Raw genomic sequence first — 15406 nt, 5'->3', positions numbered from 1 at the left:
CGATCACCGGCTGCCCTGAGAGAGAGAAACTGTCGCGACAAGGTGAGACTGGAAGACTTGCGGCGCTCGATGGAGGCCCCCAAGATCAAGTCTGCGAGCAGCCAGCAGGCTCAGCTAGAGCAGTTGAAGCGACTGCAAGCTCAGCGGTCATCAGAAGTCACGCTACAGGAGGAAGAGGAGGATGAGCATGACATCGTTGATGGGACACCGGCACGGGCTCAGGAGGATGCTGAGCCTGAGGAGGAAAGGGAGCAAGCTGCGATACAAGACACGACGGCAGGCTTGCGACAGATGCTGAGTCACGAGGCAGTCCTGAAGGATCACTCAAAGGTGCGCCACAAGGTGCAATGCATGCCCAGCTCGAACTCCCACTGAGCGAGTGTTGGAGCAGACCATCTCAGCACTTGACATTGATCCTTCCGGCAACAGAGTCGTCTCTGGCTCGTACGACTATGAGATCAAGCTCTGGGACTTTGGCGGCATGAACGTCTCCCTGCGGCCATTTCGCTCATTTGAGTCTGCCGGCTCGTATCAGGTGAGCCTGGCGGTCTTGCGCTCATAGACCGAGCTTGAAAAGCCGGACAGATCCATGATCTTGCTTGGTCACATACCGGCAAGTCCTTTCTCGTTGCCAACGGGACCTCCCAGCCAAAGATATACGACCGCGACGGAGTTGAACTGTCCGCTCAAAGCACGTCCTGCAAGCTGTCGAGCTGACTTGCTCTGAAGGATGACATTCGAAAAGGGCGACATGTACATCCGAGACCTGCGGAACACTGCGTGCGTGCTTACTTCTGCTATCTTGCTCCAGGCTCATGTGCACGCAGTGGCCACGTCGCGGAAATCTCATCGATAGCGTGGCATCCTACAAATCCAGACATCTTCCTCACTGCTTCTGGCGATAGCACGCTGAGGTCCGACTATCTTTGCATTGGGGTCGCTCGCAACTCACATGCTGCTCATCAGAATCTGGGATGTCAACAAGCGATTAAAGTCAAAGAGTGTCATCGTCGTCAAGAGCAAAGATCGAGGCGCGCGAACAAAAGTGACGGCATGCGCATGGTCACCGCCTCCGTCTGAGCCGGCAGGCGCGCTCGATGACGACGGCCAACCCAAGACTGCTTCTGCACCCGGCGGGAAACTCATCTTCGCCGCCGGCTTAGATGGCAGCTTGCATTATTGGAATGCCTCTGGCAACTTTGCTCGGCCGAATGGGTCGATCGAGGGGGCCCACACCAAAGACGTAGAGACGACGAGCATCGTAGCCCATCCGGATGGGCGCAAGCTCTTTACGCGCTCGCTAGAGGGTACAGTCAAGTGTAGGTCCCTTCCGTCCGACGCAAACATTGGCTCATCAACCCAACAGGCTGGGATTTGCGTGCGTTCAAGAAGCCACTGAAAGTGATCGACGGCTTGCCTGCACTGAACGCAGAGACCAACATGTGTCTTTCCCCCGATGGACGGTACCTCTTGACGGGTACAGCAGGCAGCAAGGCAGCTGTCGTACCTGGCAAAGAGAGCGATCCTCTGGTTGGTGGAGCAGAGAAAGGCCGACTCGTTATGATCGACACGGAATCGCTCGAGATTGCTCACTCTATAGGCAAGCTAGACCAGCCAGATTCGCCTGACGCTTGCTCATCACACGAAACGTACACAGATGTATCCGAAGGCAGCGTTGTGCGCGTTGCCTGGCATCCTCGCATCAATCAGGTCAGTACCTACCCGCATTCCTTGGCCGAGCTGATACAAAGTGGCCTATAGATCTTTGCTGGCACGTCGCTCGGGACGATACATGTCTTTTACGATCCTCAGCTTTCTCAGCGGGGTGCAGTACTGTCACTCGGTCGCGCAGCACGCAAGAGAGCCGTGGAGGACGTCTTCATGCCTCAGGGTGTCGGTCAGATCGTCGCGCCCGACACGTTGCCCATGTACAAAGAGGACCTCAACCGCGGTCCTGGCAAGAGGCGCAAGGAGAAGGACCGTATGGACGGTGTCAAGACATTCCGTCCTCTGCCGCCCATGTCCGGTCCTGGCAAAGGAGGTCGCGTGGGATCGGCTGCGACTGCGCATGTCGTTGCTGGACTCGTCAGAGACAACACGCGTGAAGAAGACGTCAGTCACCTCGTGCATGCTCGTCCCTGTGCTCATGCAACGGACAGCCGCGCGCAGCACTACTGGCTTATGACGCGGCAGCCAAGGCCGATCCAGTCTATACAGCTGGTAAGCGCGCCGAGAATCTCATGAAACGCGCTGGCTGACGTCCGATGGCAGCTTGGAGCAAGACGCAACCCAAGACACTCTACTCTGCACCGGAGCCAGACCCTGAGCCGACGGACAAGTGAGCCGAGCGTGTACTGTTGTACCTCTATATTGTACTTGACGCCACCCGAGCATGTGAGGACGCGACGGGCGCAAATTCAGCACAGCCGACGGCGTTCAGGAGCCATTAGCAGGCGTCAGACCTCGAGTGAGGAGGCTCGGAGGGTCACTGGACGTACGATATGATCGCCTGAGACACGCTATCTAGCTGCATCGAGCGCGATCTCCACTTCCTGCCAAGACACAACGCACAGGCACCGCGCACTGTCGTACCCACAGGTCATCCTCGCGCGTACACAACACTTTGCACACTCGCCCGCTACATACACGCCATCACTTGGACCCGAATTCACTCGTTCCGCCGCCTAGGCTGAACACCTCCTCTTGACTTTGACCGCGCCCGTCCGTGCACAAAGGAAAAGGGCCAGAGACAGCTCGTCGGGATGCCTCTACGATCACAGCAGCAGGGTCTGCCTGCGCCTCTCACTCCACAGCAGCAGAACAACTCGCAACTCTCGCCTCTCAACCCGCGTTACGCGCCTAGTGAGCAATCCCCGAGCTCGAGGGGTCATGACTCTGCCTCGTCGTCCAATCATGGCACTACCGCCGGCGTTGTTACCGGTCAGATAGGATCAGGCTTTGGTCAGCATCGCCAGTGGAATAGATCGCGTGTGGCGCTCATCGATTGGCACGCGAACAGGTCCCTACTCGTATAATCCGAATCCGACCGGCAAGTATGGCGAGCCCAAGGTCGCCCAGAGCGCCTCGGGTCACTCGAGCAACAGCGAGCACAATCACAGCAGCCAGCAACACACCAGCGACAAGTATGGCTACGGCAATTCTGCCAAGCAAGGGTTATTATGGACTGCCAAGGACGCAGAGATGGATGATCAGCTACACGATCCGAACGAGTACGCTTGCAGCGACTGACTGCATATCGCGAGCTGATCGGGATGTACTGCAGCGTCAGGAACGATCGGAGCTGGACGATCTACTCACGAAGAGGCTGGCTCAATATGACCGCCCTCCTGCTGCTCACGCTAGGACTGATAGCCCTCTTTGGCGGCTTTCCCATCATCTCATACTACACGCGACACCATCAGACGACATTAGGCGCATGGAATCTAGGCGGCGTCAATGCGACCGGCCAGGTGCCAATGATACCCAACTTGCCAAGCTTGATCGACGCGCATACGCCTCAAGCTGCGCGGACGCGCAAAGGGTTTGACGGCAACAACTACAATCTTGTCTTCAGTGACGAGTTCGAAGTCGACGGCCGCACATTCTGGCCGGGCGATGATCCCTTCTGGGAGGCAGTCGACTTGCATTACTGGCCCACTGGCGATTACGAGTGGTACGATCCAGGTAAGCTCCTTCGCTCACTTTTGTGCGCAATCTGACTCAGCCGTTGCGGCAGATGCGGTCACAACTGCAGGAGGCTATCTGCAGATCACAATGACACAACAGTCGATACACGATCTCGCGTTTCGCTCTGGCATGATCCAGTCCTGGAACAAGTGAGTCTCTCGTGGCGCCGTGAGAAGAAGGCTGATGTCGGGGTGTAGGTTCTGCTTCACTGGCGGCTACATCGAGGTGTCGATCTCGTTACCCGGCTCCTCGACCGTGCCCGGATTCTGGCCGGGCGCGTGGACCATGGCCAATCTTGCTCGCGCTGGCTACGGTGCGACATCAGATGGCACATGGCCATACTCATACAATTCTTGCGACATCGGCACGCTGCCCAACCAGACAAATGTTGCAGGAACAGGTCCCGCCGCAGCCTTAGACGATGGCTACGGTGGCGCACTGTCGTATCAGCCTGGCCAAAGACTGTCAGCTTGCACTTGCAAGGGCGACGACCATCCCGGTCCCAATACCGCCACCGGTAGAGGGTCGCCCGAGATTGATATTCTGGAAGCTCAAGTGGGACCGCGGAATGGCGCCTTGCAAGGCGGTGTCGTGCGTGTTTATTATTCTCGAGCACGCTCCCTCGCTGATGCATATGAAAACTCGCGCAGAGTCAAAGTGCTCAGATCTGTCCATACGACGATCAGTATGATTGGGATCAGACGAACCCGGCCAGTCAGATCTACAATACCGCCAATACCTTCTTCAATGTCCGTTGGCTGCTTTGTCCACTCATCTGTACTGACTCTTGGAGTGCAGACATATCAAGGTGGCGTGTATCAAGAAGCATGCTCAGCCGTCACCATGATCAATCCAGACGCTTACGGCGGCCAAGCCTTTGAGTCATATGGCTTCGAGTACCAGCCCGGGCCGGCAGGTCATATCACCTGGTCAGTCGCCGAAACCGAGACTTGGACGCTCAACTCTGCCGCGATCGGACCGAACGCGGCTACACAAGTCTCGCAAAGACTGATCTCGGCAGAACCGATGGTGCGTCCTACTCACGCACGGATCGTGGCTATGCTTACGCCGCTCGTACAGTACATCATCTTGAACTTGGGCATGTCGCAATCTTTCCAGGTTGTCGACTTTACCCATCTCAAATTCCCATCGACAATGTAAGCGTTCCGCGCGGATGCCGAACGTTTGCTGACATAGATACAGGTATATCGACTACGTGCGCGTCTATCAACGAGAAGGACAAGAGAACATTGGCTGCAGTCCAGACAGTACGCCCGTCACAACGGATAGCTTGAACCGGACTGACATTGCGTGCAGGCATGCCGACCGCAAAATACATACAAGATCATCTCAACGCATACACTGACAACAATCTAAGTAGGTCTGCATTTGCGTCGTCAATACCTATCCTGATGATCTGTGGTGTGCAGCGACTTGGGAAGGCGCAGGCTATACTTTCCCAAGGAATTCACTCAAAGCGGGTTGCTGATCCACTGTCGCTTGCTTGACCTGTACGCATATGTATCGCACATTCGTTGCTTGCGTGCTGCGAGTGGTGAGGTGGATTGATCTGCCATGGAGGCCATGATGCAGACCTGTCCGACTGAAGGGCACATCGCTTCCATCAGGCGACTTGCTCCGCGTCCATGAAGCGCCTGGCAAGTGGTGTGAGCGGCCATCAGTGTCAGAGCAGTGAGCGATCTTACATGGTTGTCTCGTAGACAAAGAGCGCGGATGCATTGGTCGGGAAGGAACGCAAGATGCAGGGCGTGAAGCCTCTGAAGACTGCTCTGATGCCACCCTCGCTCCATATCGCGCGTGCTGCTTGCCTGACGCCGTTATATCGAGGTTGATAGAGCGAATCGCTCATCAATCGATTCTTGACAGCGTCTGCCGGGAATGCAAATGTCCAAAAGACAAAAGACGATAGGCCACCCGCCAAGAAGTTACTTGTGCCCGTTGACATGTTCGGCATTGCTCGGAATTGCCGCATGAGAACCTCGTAGGTCGCGAACCTGAATTGCGTATCAGCTCCGTTGCCGACTTGCGTTGCTTCGTCGCTCACATGAAGCCAAAGTTACTACGAAAGAGCAATGTAGCGCCGAAACCTCTATAAAGCCCAAATGGACCGTTTTGCCGGTAGACCTTTTGGATGACGTCGATCGGTCCAGTGAATTCTTTTGTGGTCGAGTGTGTCTGCATCTGGAGCCTTGCTTTGATCATCTCGATGGGCGTGATGACCGTACAGACTGTGCAGCCTGCAAGCAAGCCCGCAACGCCATGCCCGAAGACAGAGAGCGACTTGATGCCGAGCTCTTCCTGTTCTTGCTTTGTCTGCGCTCGGGCCGAGGACGTGTAGGACTGGCCGTTAGACTCTAGACGAGCAAGCCAGACACGATAGTTGTGCAGCGATCCGAGCAGGACAGAGTCAGACAGTCCCCAGCCGAACAGCGGAGCAGAGGCGCCCTTGTAGAGAGCTCGAGGTCCTTCGAGACGGAGGGTCTTGAGCAGGCAGTCGAGCGCGCCCTTGTAGACACCCGGCGGACTGCATTGTAGCCGGACTTTGATGATGTCAAACGGCTGCCCGATCGCGAGCTTTGTGACGCCCGATGCGACGCCAGCAGCGAAGCCTTTGATGCGGATCGATTTGTCGACTTGAGCCGCATCACCGGCCATGCGAGTAGTCGTCGGAGAGGAGCGCAGCAGTCACGCTCGTCGGCTCGCTGCTGATGCCGGCTCATGTGGCACTACTTGGCTCATCATCGTCGAAGAGCTCATTGGGGGGTGCCACGTAGAAAGTGTCGTCAGCATGTCCGACATCTCCGCGATCGCGCTTGAGCTCGAATTCCGATAGAAATCCTCATTGCAAATTGTCCGTCTTACAACATTGCACTGCACGAGCACAAATAGCTCAAACTGCCTGCATGAGCTCATGTCTCCTCTGTTCCGACTCGCTCTGCGTCGTGTTGAAGAGCTCGTACGGAAAGGCAGCGAGTAATGCGTCTCTCTCGACCTTCGGCGCATCTTCAGGACCAAGCCATAACGCTTCGTCGACCGACAGAGCGAATCTGTAATCTCGACGACCCGTGCCTGCATAAAAGTCCGTGTACTTGAAGACGGGCTCGCCCAGATTTAGCTGCAAACCTCGAGACGGAATTCCGAAGGCGTCTGCCACGATCAGACCGTGTAGAGAGGTTGAGATGACAAAGGATGCGTTGGTGATCCGTCTGACTACGTCTTTCCAGTCATTGGCTTCTGCTCCGATCACATCGACGCCCGGCTTCGGCAGGATCTTGCCCTTGTCGCGATAGTGCAGCAAAACGAGCACGTTGTCTCGGTACGATGCGTACTGGACACCCGAGTGGAGCTCTGGAAACAAGACCGGCAGAAGCAGAGCGGGATCGCCATAGACAGGTGGCACGATTCGGGTCGCGACTTTCTCCTTCAGTACGCGAGCAGAATTTGGCCCGCGAACACTGCGAATATCGAGGGATGGCTTCCAAGGCACATCATCCAGTGACCGCACGCCAGAGCCCCAGATGACGTCTGCAATCCCAGACCAGATCAGCATCGAGTCATCGCCATATGCGCGTTGCCTTACCGCAGCTCTGCGCAGCGTGCAGTATGGAGCCTATCGCAAGTAGTCGGGGTCGAGCAAAGCCCTGCGGGTTCGAAGCGTTCCAAGCCATGACTGGTCTGCCCAATACTCTCGAGACCACGTCAGGATTCATAGCATCGCCAAAGTTGTGTTCTCTCCCTGGCGGATGGAACCAGAGCAAGCTTGGCTCAGCCTCCAATGGGGGACAGTCTTGTCGCGCAATGGCCAGATCGACGTGCGCGTAGCTACTGGACAAAGCAGAGCCCTGCAGGACGCCCGAGACTGCAACAAAGACCATACTCAAGCCCACGGTAGCCATGGTGAAGACTCGGATCGACCGTCGGTCCAGATCAAGCGGTTGTGCTTTCTCGCTCTTTGGCATCTTGCTTGTGTGCAAAGCGATGACAGCTGCCACAAATGAGCCTATGACTGCAAGCACGCTCGTCCAGGCGATCGTCTTGCCCCTGTCGGATTCATCAGCATGGTCATGACAAAGCAGGCATGCGACTTGCCTGTAAACCGAGCTCGCCAGGGCTGTCATGAGCCTCTTCAGAACATTGTTGGTGGAATGCGTGACACCTTGCACGAGCTCGAGCATCCGAAAAGATGCGCCGTTGTACAGCAAGGCTGCTACGATCGACATCACCGCCGGAACGTAAACTTTCTCGTCCACATATTGCGTCAAGTCCGGAGGCCTGACAAGGACAAAGAGCGAGCCGTAGCCAAGACTTATGAGATTGATGGCAGAGAAAGTCGACAAAGCAGCATCAGCGCGCTCGCCTTGGGATGATTTGAAGAGCAAAGTGCGACCGCAGACTGTCATGACTGAAAACAAGCTTGCTGCAAGGGCAAACGGGGTGACTTGTCCGTCGCCCTGAATCGCAACATATGTTAGAGCTGGTATCGACAGGAGCGATGCGGTCGAAAGCAACGGCAGCGTCTTGCCGAAAAACAGGAACTGAAGCAGCGCCGTCCCACAAGGCTCAAGACTCTGTGGCCCGTCCATCAGCTTTAGCTCCGTCGTGAGGCATGAGAAGCTTGCCTTGATGCAGTAAACGGTCCTTATCCCTGCTCCGCTCAAACCGAGCATGGTCATGACGGTGTTGCAACAATGCAAAGCCGAGAGCGCGCCCAGCTCGCCCCCAAAGGCGCTCTGCATGGACAGCGACGCGGGCGATTCGAGCCATAGCAGTGGTGCTGCTCCAACGAGAAACGTCAGCAGGCTTAGCGAGATCGGATCGCCTCCATGCGCCAGGAATGTTTTGGTTCCCAAGACCGACACAAGTGTTGCCTGCCCAAATCAGCTTGGCGCAGATTGCCTGCGCTTAGTCACTCACAGCGTACCAGACGAAGCCCGTTGATAGAATCGCCCAGTGCTGTCGCTTGGGCGGCACGAGAGGCGGATTGATGCCTGCATCGCTTGCAGGACTATCTGTCTCGAGCTTTGTGTAGTGCGAATCCATTCGCGGGCAGCAGTTGCTGAGCAATATTCAAAGATAGAGCCATTCCGCAGCGTGGCCCAGGTCAGACGAGACGTGCGGATCTCCATGGCCAAGCAGGGTTTGCAGCTCGTGATTAAGGCTGATCTCAAGCTGACGCAACGGCGATCGCGTGGAACTCATGCAGCCGTCCCCAAAAAGAACACGAGGTGGCGTCGTACGTGGCGCAAGCTTGCAGACAGTACAACCGTATACAACAAGGACAACTCCTCATCAATTCAATATTGTGTATGCCAGATGCTTACGGTTTTGTTGGTGGATGTCGCGCGTGGCAGCGTCAATCTCAGCTTGTGTTCGCGCATAGCTTGTGTGATGGCGATCTGCCCAGACTGAAGGCACGTCAAGCTGCCAATAGTCGTCTCGCCATTGTCCCAGTTTGGCGTTTGGTCGTCCCTCTACCAGGCTTTCACCGAATTTGAGTCGCCTGACAGCTTGCATGTCAGACATGTCAAAGGGCTTGATGACCGCATTGCGCTCGTTGAGATAAGAGTAGGCCCGCATGATGCGGTTGTCTGCCAAGACGGGCGTCATGGACAATACGGCAGCAGCGATGGAGCTAGAGGCCATCGTCGTCAGATAGCCTTCGAGATTGAAAGCGGGCATTAGCAGTTGCGCTGAGTTGATGAGCCGGTAGAACGAGATATAATCCAAGCCAGACTGAACGATTGCAATCTTGCTGATGTTCATGGGCACAGCGAGACGCCCGCTTCCGATGAGGTGGATCTTGAACGGCTGTGCAATTGACGTGTCTTCTTCGTACATTTCCGTCGAGGCATCGTAGCGGTAGCCCCATAAGGATGCGTCCTCTGCAACGCTTGTCGGCCACATGCATCTTCCAGCGAGGATCAATGCGCACCTTCCAGGAAACCTTGCATATCGCTGAAGATGCCCGCATAGTCACGCTTGGTCTGGCTGAGACCGCCTTGGACGACCACCGAATCAAGCTCAGCGTTGGCTGGCCGCGGAGGCAGTCCGGGCACTGGAAAGATGGGTGCAAAGGCTCGAATGAGGACTGAATCGAACGACAGCTCTAGGCCGCCGCGTTCGCCAGCGGAAGACGCGTATGACATTGAGCGATCGTACGCAAAGGTCTGAGCGGCCTTGTTGAGTGTAAGGATTTTGAGCGCGCCTCGTTGCTCGAGGCCAAAAAATTTGTCGCCCCATGTGAAGCGGTCAGCATGATGTATAGCTTCAGGCAGATAAGTAAAATGGCTAAAGGGAATACGTGGTGACTTACTGCAAACGACCTGGAACTTGGCATCGAACGGCCGAGCGTCCCAAGCCTCGACAATATCTTTGCCATACACGCCGATCGATTCCGAGCACGAGCTGAGTAGCAGAACCTCGATCGGATGCGCCGAGAAGTAAGCTTCCAGTGTTGCGTTATTAGCCGCGTTCAGCTCTATGTGCTTGCTCGTCGGCGGTCCAGGCACGTTCTCGGCGCTGTCATCCACAAGAGAGCCCTTCCAGGGGCCATAGCTCAGCATCTGAATGAGCGCAGCCGTGGGTAGATTGCATCCTTGGTAATAGGCTCCGACGATAGTGTCAAGGCCCCCACCGAGATAATCGCGAAAGAGCGTGATCCGGCTGCCGAGTCCTTGGGCGGCGTATAGCGTCGCGGCTACCACTTCGCCGTGGTAGCCAGCTACTTCCTCAACGGCGATGTGAAGACCTTTGAGCTTCTCTATCGTCTCCCTGTCTGTGTAGAAGGAATCTTCTGCAGTCTTTGCCGGATCCGATAACGTCGGGCAAACGTATGACAGGGCTTCTACCGTCTTGCTTGATAAGCCTGAAGTGTAGACTGTCGGAGAGCTGACCAGAGCGACGACGACCGTGGCCACTGCAAGTGCAGCGACTACCTTCCACCGCCGATGGCGCCGAGACGGCTGGTCTCTGTTGCCGAAATTTTCAAAGTACCGCTCATCTGATGAAGATGTCTTGGCGCTCGCATCATTTGCTAGAGGGGATGATGTCTGGTCGTCCTCGAGAGTATCCGACAATAGCGCAGCTCTCTCTCGGTCCATAGCAAAGGACTTCCCACCAGGCAAGAGTGACTATCTCGCGAACCCGAATGTTCCTGAGATTGTACGTGGTCATGTTCGGGAACAAACCAGAGCGGCTGCAGGATAGGAAAGATGGGATTCGGAGCAGCGGCAGCGCCTGCACTTGAAGGCCGCTTGCCTTCGAAGTTATCGCGTAATTTGACAAACTCTATTTTCCGTGCAGCAGCTGCCGGCCTGCAGCCGCCAAGACATGCGCGCCCATCCAGACTGACACGAGCAGAAAGGTGAAAGACATTTGCACGTCATCAAATTGGTCAACCAGGTTGACTGCAAGACAGGAGACTTTCTGCACTACCAGTCTAGGCAGCAAAGGTCGAGCAGATACAACATTGTATATGCATTCGATACCATTCCCTATCGTCGCGTACAGCCTTGCCTAGGCGCGAACATGTGCGTCCCACCGCGAATGGCGCGGACTGTCTAGTCACGTTCGAAGGTCATTTTGAGATGATGTAGCAGTGGCTGACTGATCGCTGCAAAGGCGGGCAGCGTGACAGGATGTACTCCGGCCTGGTATATCTGCTGTCCCTCCCAAACTGCGTTGAAGTCGTAGTAAGGGACATTGGCTTCCTTTGCGACTTTCTTGGCTACGTAAATGAGCTGAGCAGCGCGGCTATGGTAACGAAGGAATGTCAGCCGTGGCAATGCAAGCATGCAAAGTGCACGTACGCGTCTGTGAAAAAGTTGGTCGTGTGCTCGGCGTCTGGCGTATTGCCGACAAAGTCATGTGTCGCATATCTGTGCTGTTCGCCGGGTCGGGCCATGCCACGTATCCAGATAGGTGCATCCCAAGTAGCCCGGATGTGTGCGATCATCGAGTGAAGCCGATTCGCATACCAGGCGAGGTCGTTCTCACTGAGAGGCCGTTCCGTCGACCGATTGGCAAATCTATCGATTCTCCCCGCCATTGCTGCATCCCAGAGCCCGCTCGAGAATGAGATAAAGTCGGGCTTGTCAGCAATGCTGTCCTCCTTGCCGAACATGGGCGCAAACAGCTTATCGACACGCTCCTCGAAACGTCCTGGTGCTCTCCAGTCCGGCTGGGATTTGGCGAATGTGTCGCTGTCGTCGCTGCCATAGTGGAAGCCGTTGACGACTTTGAAGTTGAGCCGCTCGAAATGAAGACTATGAGGGCAGCCTTTTGGATCGAAGCCGGCGTACAGGCTCGTGTTCAGGGGCGAGTCATAGCGAGTGATCTTGACATGCTGGTCGGTCACCTCGCCCAGCTGTTCGATGCTGTTGCGGTCGACAGAGTCGCCCAAGATGAGTACCGTCTTGTTGCGCAGGAAACTGAGCTCATCAAGAGCTTGTTGGCTCTCGTATGTCTGCTCTATGGCTTCGATTGACATGCCTTCGAAGGCGACCTTGGGCAATCGGTGCTGGCCAAGGTGAGTATACCGACGCAGCTCTTCAGCGTATGTTATGCTCTGATTCGTGGCGGTCAGATTGCTCGGGCAGGCTAAGCGTAGCAGGCGGGTATAGTCTGGCGCAGGAGGGCAATTCTGACCGTCATAAGGGCGCCAACGTGCTGCTAGCCTATCGCTGTGGTCGAACTCGAGCACGCCTGGCTCTGCATAAGGATCCGCGCAAAAGGCTCGCTGTAGATGCGGCGCAGCTGGCTCGACTTGCTCTGCAGCTGGCCATCGTGTGCCAGACACGATGACTATGGCCGAGCAGAGTGATGTGACTATGACGCCGGCGGCAAAGGCGCAGATTCTGCTTGTCGACTTTGTCGTTCGCCTGAAGTAGAGCTCGCTGTCGACGCTGCCGCGGCCGTAGACCTCAGGGTTGAGCAAGTTTGCCTTCTCTACGTCTTTCTGAAGCAACATTGTATCGCACTGGAGAACGAGGAGGTTGCGTGCGCCCGACCATCTTGTACGTTCGTCCAATGCTCATCACGATCGAGTAGACGTTCAGCCTTTCCGCTCTGTTGGCGCGCCCCTCGCGAGTTCGGCTGCAAAAGGCAAACCGTCAAAACTTTTGTCGCGCTCCGCATGCTGCTCGGCTTCGGCTCGCCAAAACCGACGACCTCATGATCATGCATATGGATGACCACCGAGCTTTGTCACGTGCTACACTGTTGTCCATCCAGCAACTCATGCCCCTGGTCACATACCTGCTCCTGACACGTTGCTACGGCTCGTTGCCTCTCCTCTACTTCCTCCTCATTCCCCTCACTTTACCAGACAGATGCTATTCATTGCTTGGTCGTCCGTACTGCTCCTCTCAGCCACTCTCTTCGCATTTGCGAGTCCCACGAATGTCACGAGCCTTGCATTGACTCTACCCGAGACGATTGAGAAGAGACAATCGCACCGTTGCAGCGCAGGCGACGACGGCGACGACGATTGCTACGAGGTGGGCGTCATTACCCACGAGCTCTGGGTGCGCCTGAGAGTGAGTAGATCTCAAGCAATGGCAAGACACAACTGACACGAGTAGTGGTCGATGGTCTGGGACGGCCGCCGCCCGATCAGTTGGCAAGGCTGTCCACATCGTCTCTACTTTACCGTCGATACGACATGGAACGGACGACAGACTGTCAGCCTTGTGAGTCTGGATATTGTACTAAGTGCACTACCTTGCTTAAAGAAAGCGTGCAGGACGAGTTCGCCGCATATGAGGTAAGATAGCCCGGCGGCGCAATATAGGGAGAGCAGGGCTGACCCGTTGTCACGCTGCTCAAGGCCAGCGTCGAATCGATAGACCGTGATCAAGTCACGGTAGCCTTCTCCTTTCTCGAGGAGCCAGCTTACGAGCCATATACATACTGCTGCGCCGGTAACGAGTGGATCGTGCACGTCTCCGCATCATCAAGGTCGCGTCAGTCTTCATTGCTACCAGTTATCTGGGCCGACTTGACGCAGCATGGCTCCACAGAGGGGTTCTCGCCATGGGTTCCTTCGACGCTCCGTGTTGCTTGCGACTGCAGACCAGAGCAGGATGAATTCGGCGAGTCTCTCTCTCTCTCTCTCTCTCTCTTGTCTTGCTCAACTCTCCTCAAGCTAAAACATGAGACCAGGTCGGAAAATCCTGGACATACAGACAGAGGTTTTCGGACCGGGCAACCCGTTGCCGGCTACCGTAGACCCTAGATGTCAAGATGGGCATGTCATTGCATAGCTTTGCTCCTTCGACACCATGCTCAGCGCGTCAATACTTTTCATTTTGGGCCACGAAGCAGCGAGCGTTCAGAACTTGGATCGCTACGATGAGGCGCACACCGCCGACACTGCTGAGCTGCTGTGCTAGAGCACTAGCGACTGCGAGCTCCGCCCCCATTGCGTCCACATCTGCGCCACCCGCATCAAGCGCAACAGAAGCGAGCTATACAAGAGCGCTCCCATCTGGAAAACTACGTGTCTACGATGAGGCACTCAAGGTGATCAGTAAAGACAGGCAGATCAAGCTCGAAAGGCTCGAGCGGCTGCCGAATGATGCGACTGCTGAACAAAGAGAGGAGCTCGAGGTCCTGGCCAGCGTCAATGATCCAGAGACGAGATGGCAGTTCTCACAAGGATTGGGTGCGCTACCTTTGGCCAGTCATCGGATGAGACTCATGTGGACGAGCGCAGGTGATCCGTCTTCGTCTGTGATGAGACATCTTGCAGAACAAGATTGGCGCACTCAAGGTTCTTTAGCGCGCCTCGTCAGTCTCTATGCACTCGCAGCTGTTCCTTGCTCAAGGCAGCGCTCGAACAGATGCAAAGAGTGCTGCAGATGGATGTGGTGCCTGACCTTCTACCAGCCATAGACCCAGAAGTCGACCTCAACCTCTACTTGTCTGGCTCATCGGTAGCCGTCGTACCGGGCATCAAGATCACAGCCGATCAGGTGCGCTTTGCAAGCTCTGCTGTGGCGGATGGCTGACAGGTTGCACAGACCGAACAAGAGCCAGAGTTGAGAGCGACAGTGTTTCATCCCGACGAGAGGCTCTATACGCTTTTGCTCATTGATCCTGATTACCCCGATCATCTGCGGAAAGGCTTTACGACCTTTGTTCACCAGCTCATGTACGCCGTCCCTGTTCGCTGATGACAGCGCAATCCTGAGGAATGCGCAGAGCCAATGTCAAAATATCAGCCTCGACACGGCGGTCAGCATTGACGGGCGATACAGTGCTGAGCTATATTCCTCCTCATCCGCAAAAGGGCACGCCCCATCATCGTTACACATATCTTCTCTTTGCCCAACGCGGGAAGATTCAAGATGAAGTCAAGGCCTCCAATGACCAGACACCTGGTCGCTCGGCGCCTGTCGAGCTCGCGAAACTCAAGCAGCTTCAACGGCTCGGCCTCAGCGTGAGGACGCTCATGGATCAGCACAATCTCGAGCCGGTCGGCGTGCACTTTGTACGCCAGCAATGGACGCCAGAAGTCACAGACATCTTTCGCAGAACTTTTGGTAGGCTTCCGGTGATCGCTGGAACATTAAAATTTTCTTACATGCAAGTAGGTCGGCCCGAGCCCGTGTACGGCAAAGAGAAGCAAGTCGATCCTTACAAAATCATGCGACCAACGAGCAAGTACAGCATCCTGTGATGTGTCGTGTGAACGCTT

The 15406-nt window shown here is 55.8% G+C and overlaps 8 protein-coding genes across 8 annotated transcripts; 3 read left to right on the top strand and 5 right to left on the bottom strand.

Annotated features, from left to right (window-relative positions):
* Positions 1-6: 6 nt before the first annotated feature.
* Positions 7-2390, top strand: L969DRAFT_88688 (uncharacterized protein). The gene is made up of 9 exons (XM_014711354.1): positions 7-330; positions 392-535; positions 586-680; positions 730-780; positions 828-914; positions 967-1319; positions 1367-1600; positions 1658-1710; positions 1762-2390. The coding sequence occupies exons 1-9, from the start codon at positions 70-72 to the stop codon at positions 2242-2244; spliced, it is 1761 nt and encodes a 586-aa protein (XP_014566840.1). The 5' UTR covers positions 7-69; the 3' UTR covers positions 2245-2390.
* Positions 2391-2762: 372 nt separating this feature from the next.
* On the top strand, positions 2763-5176 carry L969DRAFT_18266 (glycoside hydrolase family 16 protein; the record flags this gene model as incomplete). The annotated part of the gene is made up of 11 exons (XM_014711264.1): positions 2763-2961; positions 3020-3230; positions 3284-3684; positions 3737-3836; positions 3885-4278; positions 4338-4436; positions 4486-4716; positions 4768-4844; positions 4891-4955; positions 5005-5064; positions 5118-5176. The coding sequence occupies 11 exons, from the start codon at positions 2763-2765 to the stop codon at positions 5174-5176; spliced, it is 1896 nt and encodes a 631-aa protein (XP_014566750.1).
* A 135-nt stretch (positions 5177-5311) lies between these two features.
* Positions 5312-6363, bottom strand: L969DRAFT_76229 (uncharacterized protein; the record flags this gene model as incomplete). The annotated part of the gene is made up of 3 exons (XM_014711353.1): positions 5312-5342; positions 5394-5702; positions 5753-6363. 3 exons carry the CDS (start codon positions 6361-6363, stop codon positions 5312-5314), a joined length of 951 nt encoding a protein of 316 aa, XP_014566839.1.
* A 169-nt stretch (positions 6364-6532) lies between these two features.
* On the bottom strand, positions 6533-8822 carry L969DRAFT_88685 (uncharacterized protein). Its single transcript, XM_014711352.1, has 5 exons — positions 8623-8822; positions 8328-8576; positions 7798-8276; positions 7289-7749; positions 6533-7233 (listed from the first exon to the last, which is right to left on the bottom strand). The coding sequence occupies exons 1-5, from the start codon at positions 8746-8748 to the stop codon at positions 6599-6601; spliced, it is 1950 nt and encodes a 649-aa protein (XP_014566838.1). The 5' UTR covers positions 8749-8822; the 3' UTR covers positions 6533-6598.
* A 175-nt stretch (positions 8823-8997) lies between these two features.
* Positions 8998-10808, bottom strand: L969DRAFT_95338 (uncharacterized protein; the record flags this gene model as incomplete). Its single annotated transcript, XM_014711351.1, has 3 exons — positions 8998-9590; positions 9641-9973; positions 10022-10808. 3 exons carry the CDS (start codon positions 10806-10808, stop codon positions 8998-9000), a joined length of 1713 nt encoding a protein of 570 aa, XP_014566837.1.
* A 252-nt stretch (positions 10809-11060) lies between these two features.
* On the bottom strand, positions 11061-12784 carry L969DRAFT_88682 (uncharacterized protein). The gene is made up of 2 exons (XM_014711350.1): positions 11517-12784; positions 11061-11460 (listed from the first exon to the last, which is right to left on the bottom strand). Exons 1-2 carry the CDS (start codon positions 12674-12676, stop codon positions 11268-11270), a joined length of 1353 nt encoding a protein of 450 aa, XP_014566836.1. The 5' UTR covers positions 12677-12784; the 3' UTR covers positions 11061-11267.
* Positions 12785-13215: 431 nt separating this feature from the next.
* Positions 13216-13682, bottom strand: L969DRAFT_95336 (uncharacterized protein; the record flags this gene model as incomplete). The annotated part of the gene is made up of 4 exons (XM_014711349.1): positions 13216-13228; positions 13282-13348; positions 13429-13509; positions 13604-13682. 4 exons carry the CDS (start codon positions 13680-13682, stop codon positions 13216-13218), a joined length of 240 nt encoding a protein of 79 aa, XP_014566835.1.
* A 376-nt stretch (positions 13683-14058) lies between these two features.
* On the top strand, positions 14059-15388 carry L969DRAFT_18261 (uncharacterized protein; the record flags this gene model as incomplete). Its single annotated transcript, XM_014711263.1, has 6 exons — positions 14059-14371; positions 14423-14496; positions 14550-14681; positions 14730-14860; positions 14911-15251; positions 15303-15388. 6 exons carry the CDS (start codon positions 14059-14061, stop codon positions 15386-15388), a joined length of 1077 nt encoding a protein of 358 aa, XP_014566749.1.
* Positions 15389-15406: the final 18 nt, after the last annotated feature.

Source organism: Mixia osmundae (genome assembly GCF_000708205.1).
Source record: "Mixia osmundae IAM 14324 unplaced genomic scaffold scaffold_7, whole genome shotgun sequence".
NCBI lineage: Eukaryota > Fungi > Basidiomycota > Mixiomycetes > Mixiales > Mixiaceae > Mixia > Mixia osmundae.
This window is presented reverse-complemented; position numbering and strand designations above follow the sequence as displayed.

What these genes read in the sequence shown, in the direction of transcription:
- L969DRAFT_88688 (XM_014711354.1), top strand. Translation starts at nt 70, where the DNA reads ATGGAGGCCCCCAAGATCAAGTCTGCGAGCAGCCAGCAGGCTCAGCTA. An exon ending in GCTAGAGGGTACAGTCAAGT is followed by an intron (nt 1,320 to 1,366) that starts GTAGGTCCCTTC and finishes TCAACCCAACAG; the next exon opens with GCTGGGATTTGCGTGCGTTC. An exon ending in GGCATCCTCGCATCAATCAG is followed by an intron (nt 1,711 to 1,761) that starts GTCAGTACCTAC and finishes AGTGGCCTATAG; the next exon opens with ATCTTTGCTGGCACGTCGCT.
- L969DRAFT_88685 (XM_014711352.1), bottom strand. Translation starts at nt 8,748, where the DNA reads ATGGATTCGCACTACACAAAGCTCGAGACAGATAGTCCTGCAAGCGAT. An exon ending in CTGGCGAGCTCGGTTTACAG is followed by an intron (nt 7,750 to 7,797) that starts GCAAGTCGCATG and finishes TGAATCCGACAG; the next exon opens with GGGCAAGACGATCGCCTGGA. An exon ending in GCACGCTGCGCAGAGCTGCG is followed by an intron (nt 7,234 to 7,288) that starts GTAAGGCAACGC and finishes CTGGGATTGCAG; the next exon opens with ACGTCATCTGGGGCTCTGGC.
- L969DRAFT_88682 (XM_014711350.1), bottom strand. Translation starts at nt 12,676, where the DNA reads ATGTTGCTTCAGAAAGACGTAGAGAAGGCAAACTTGCTCAACCCTGAG. An exon ending in ACCAACTTTTTCACAGACGC is followed by an intron (nt 11,461 to 11,516) that starts GTACGTGCACTT and finishes TCGTTACCATAG; the next exon opens with CCGCGCTGCTCAGCTCATTT.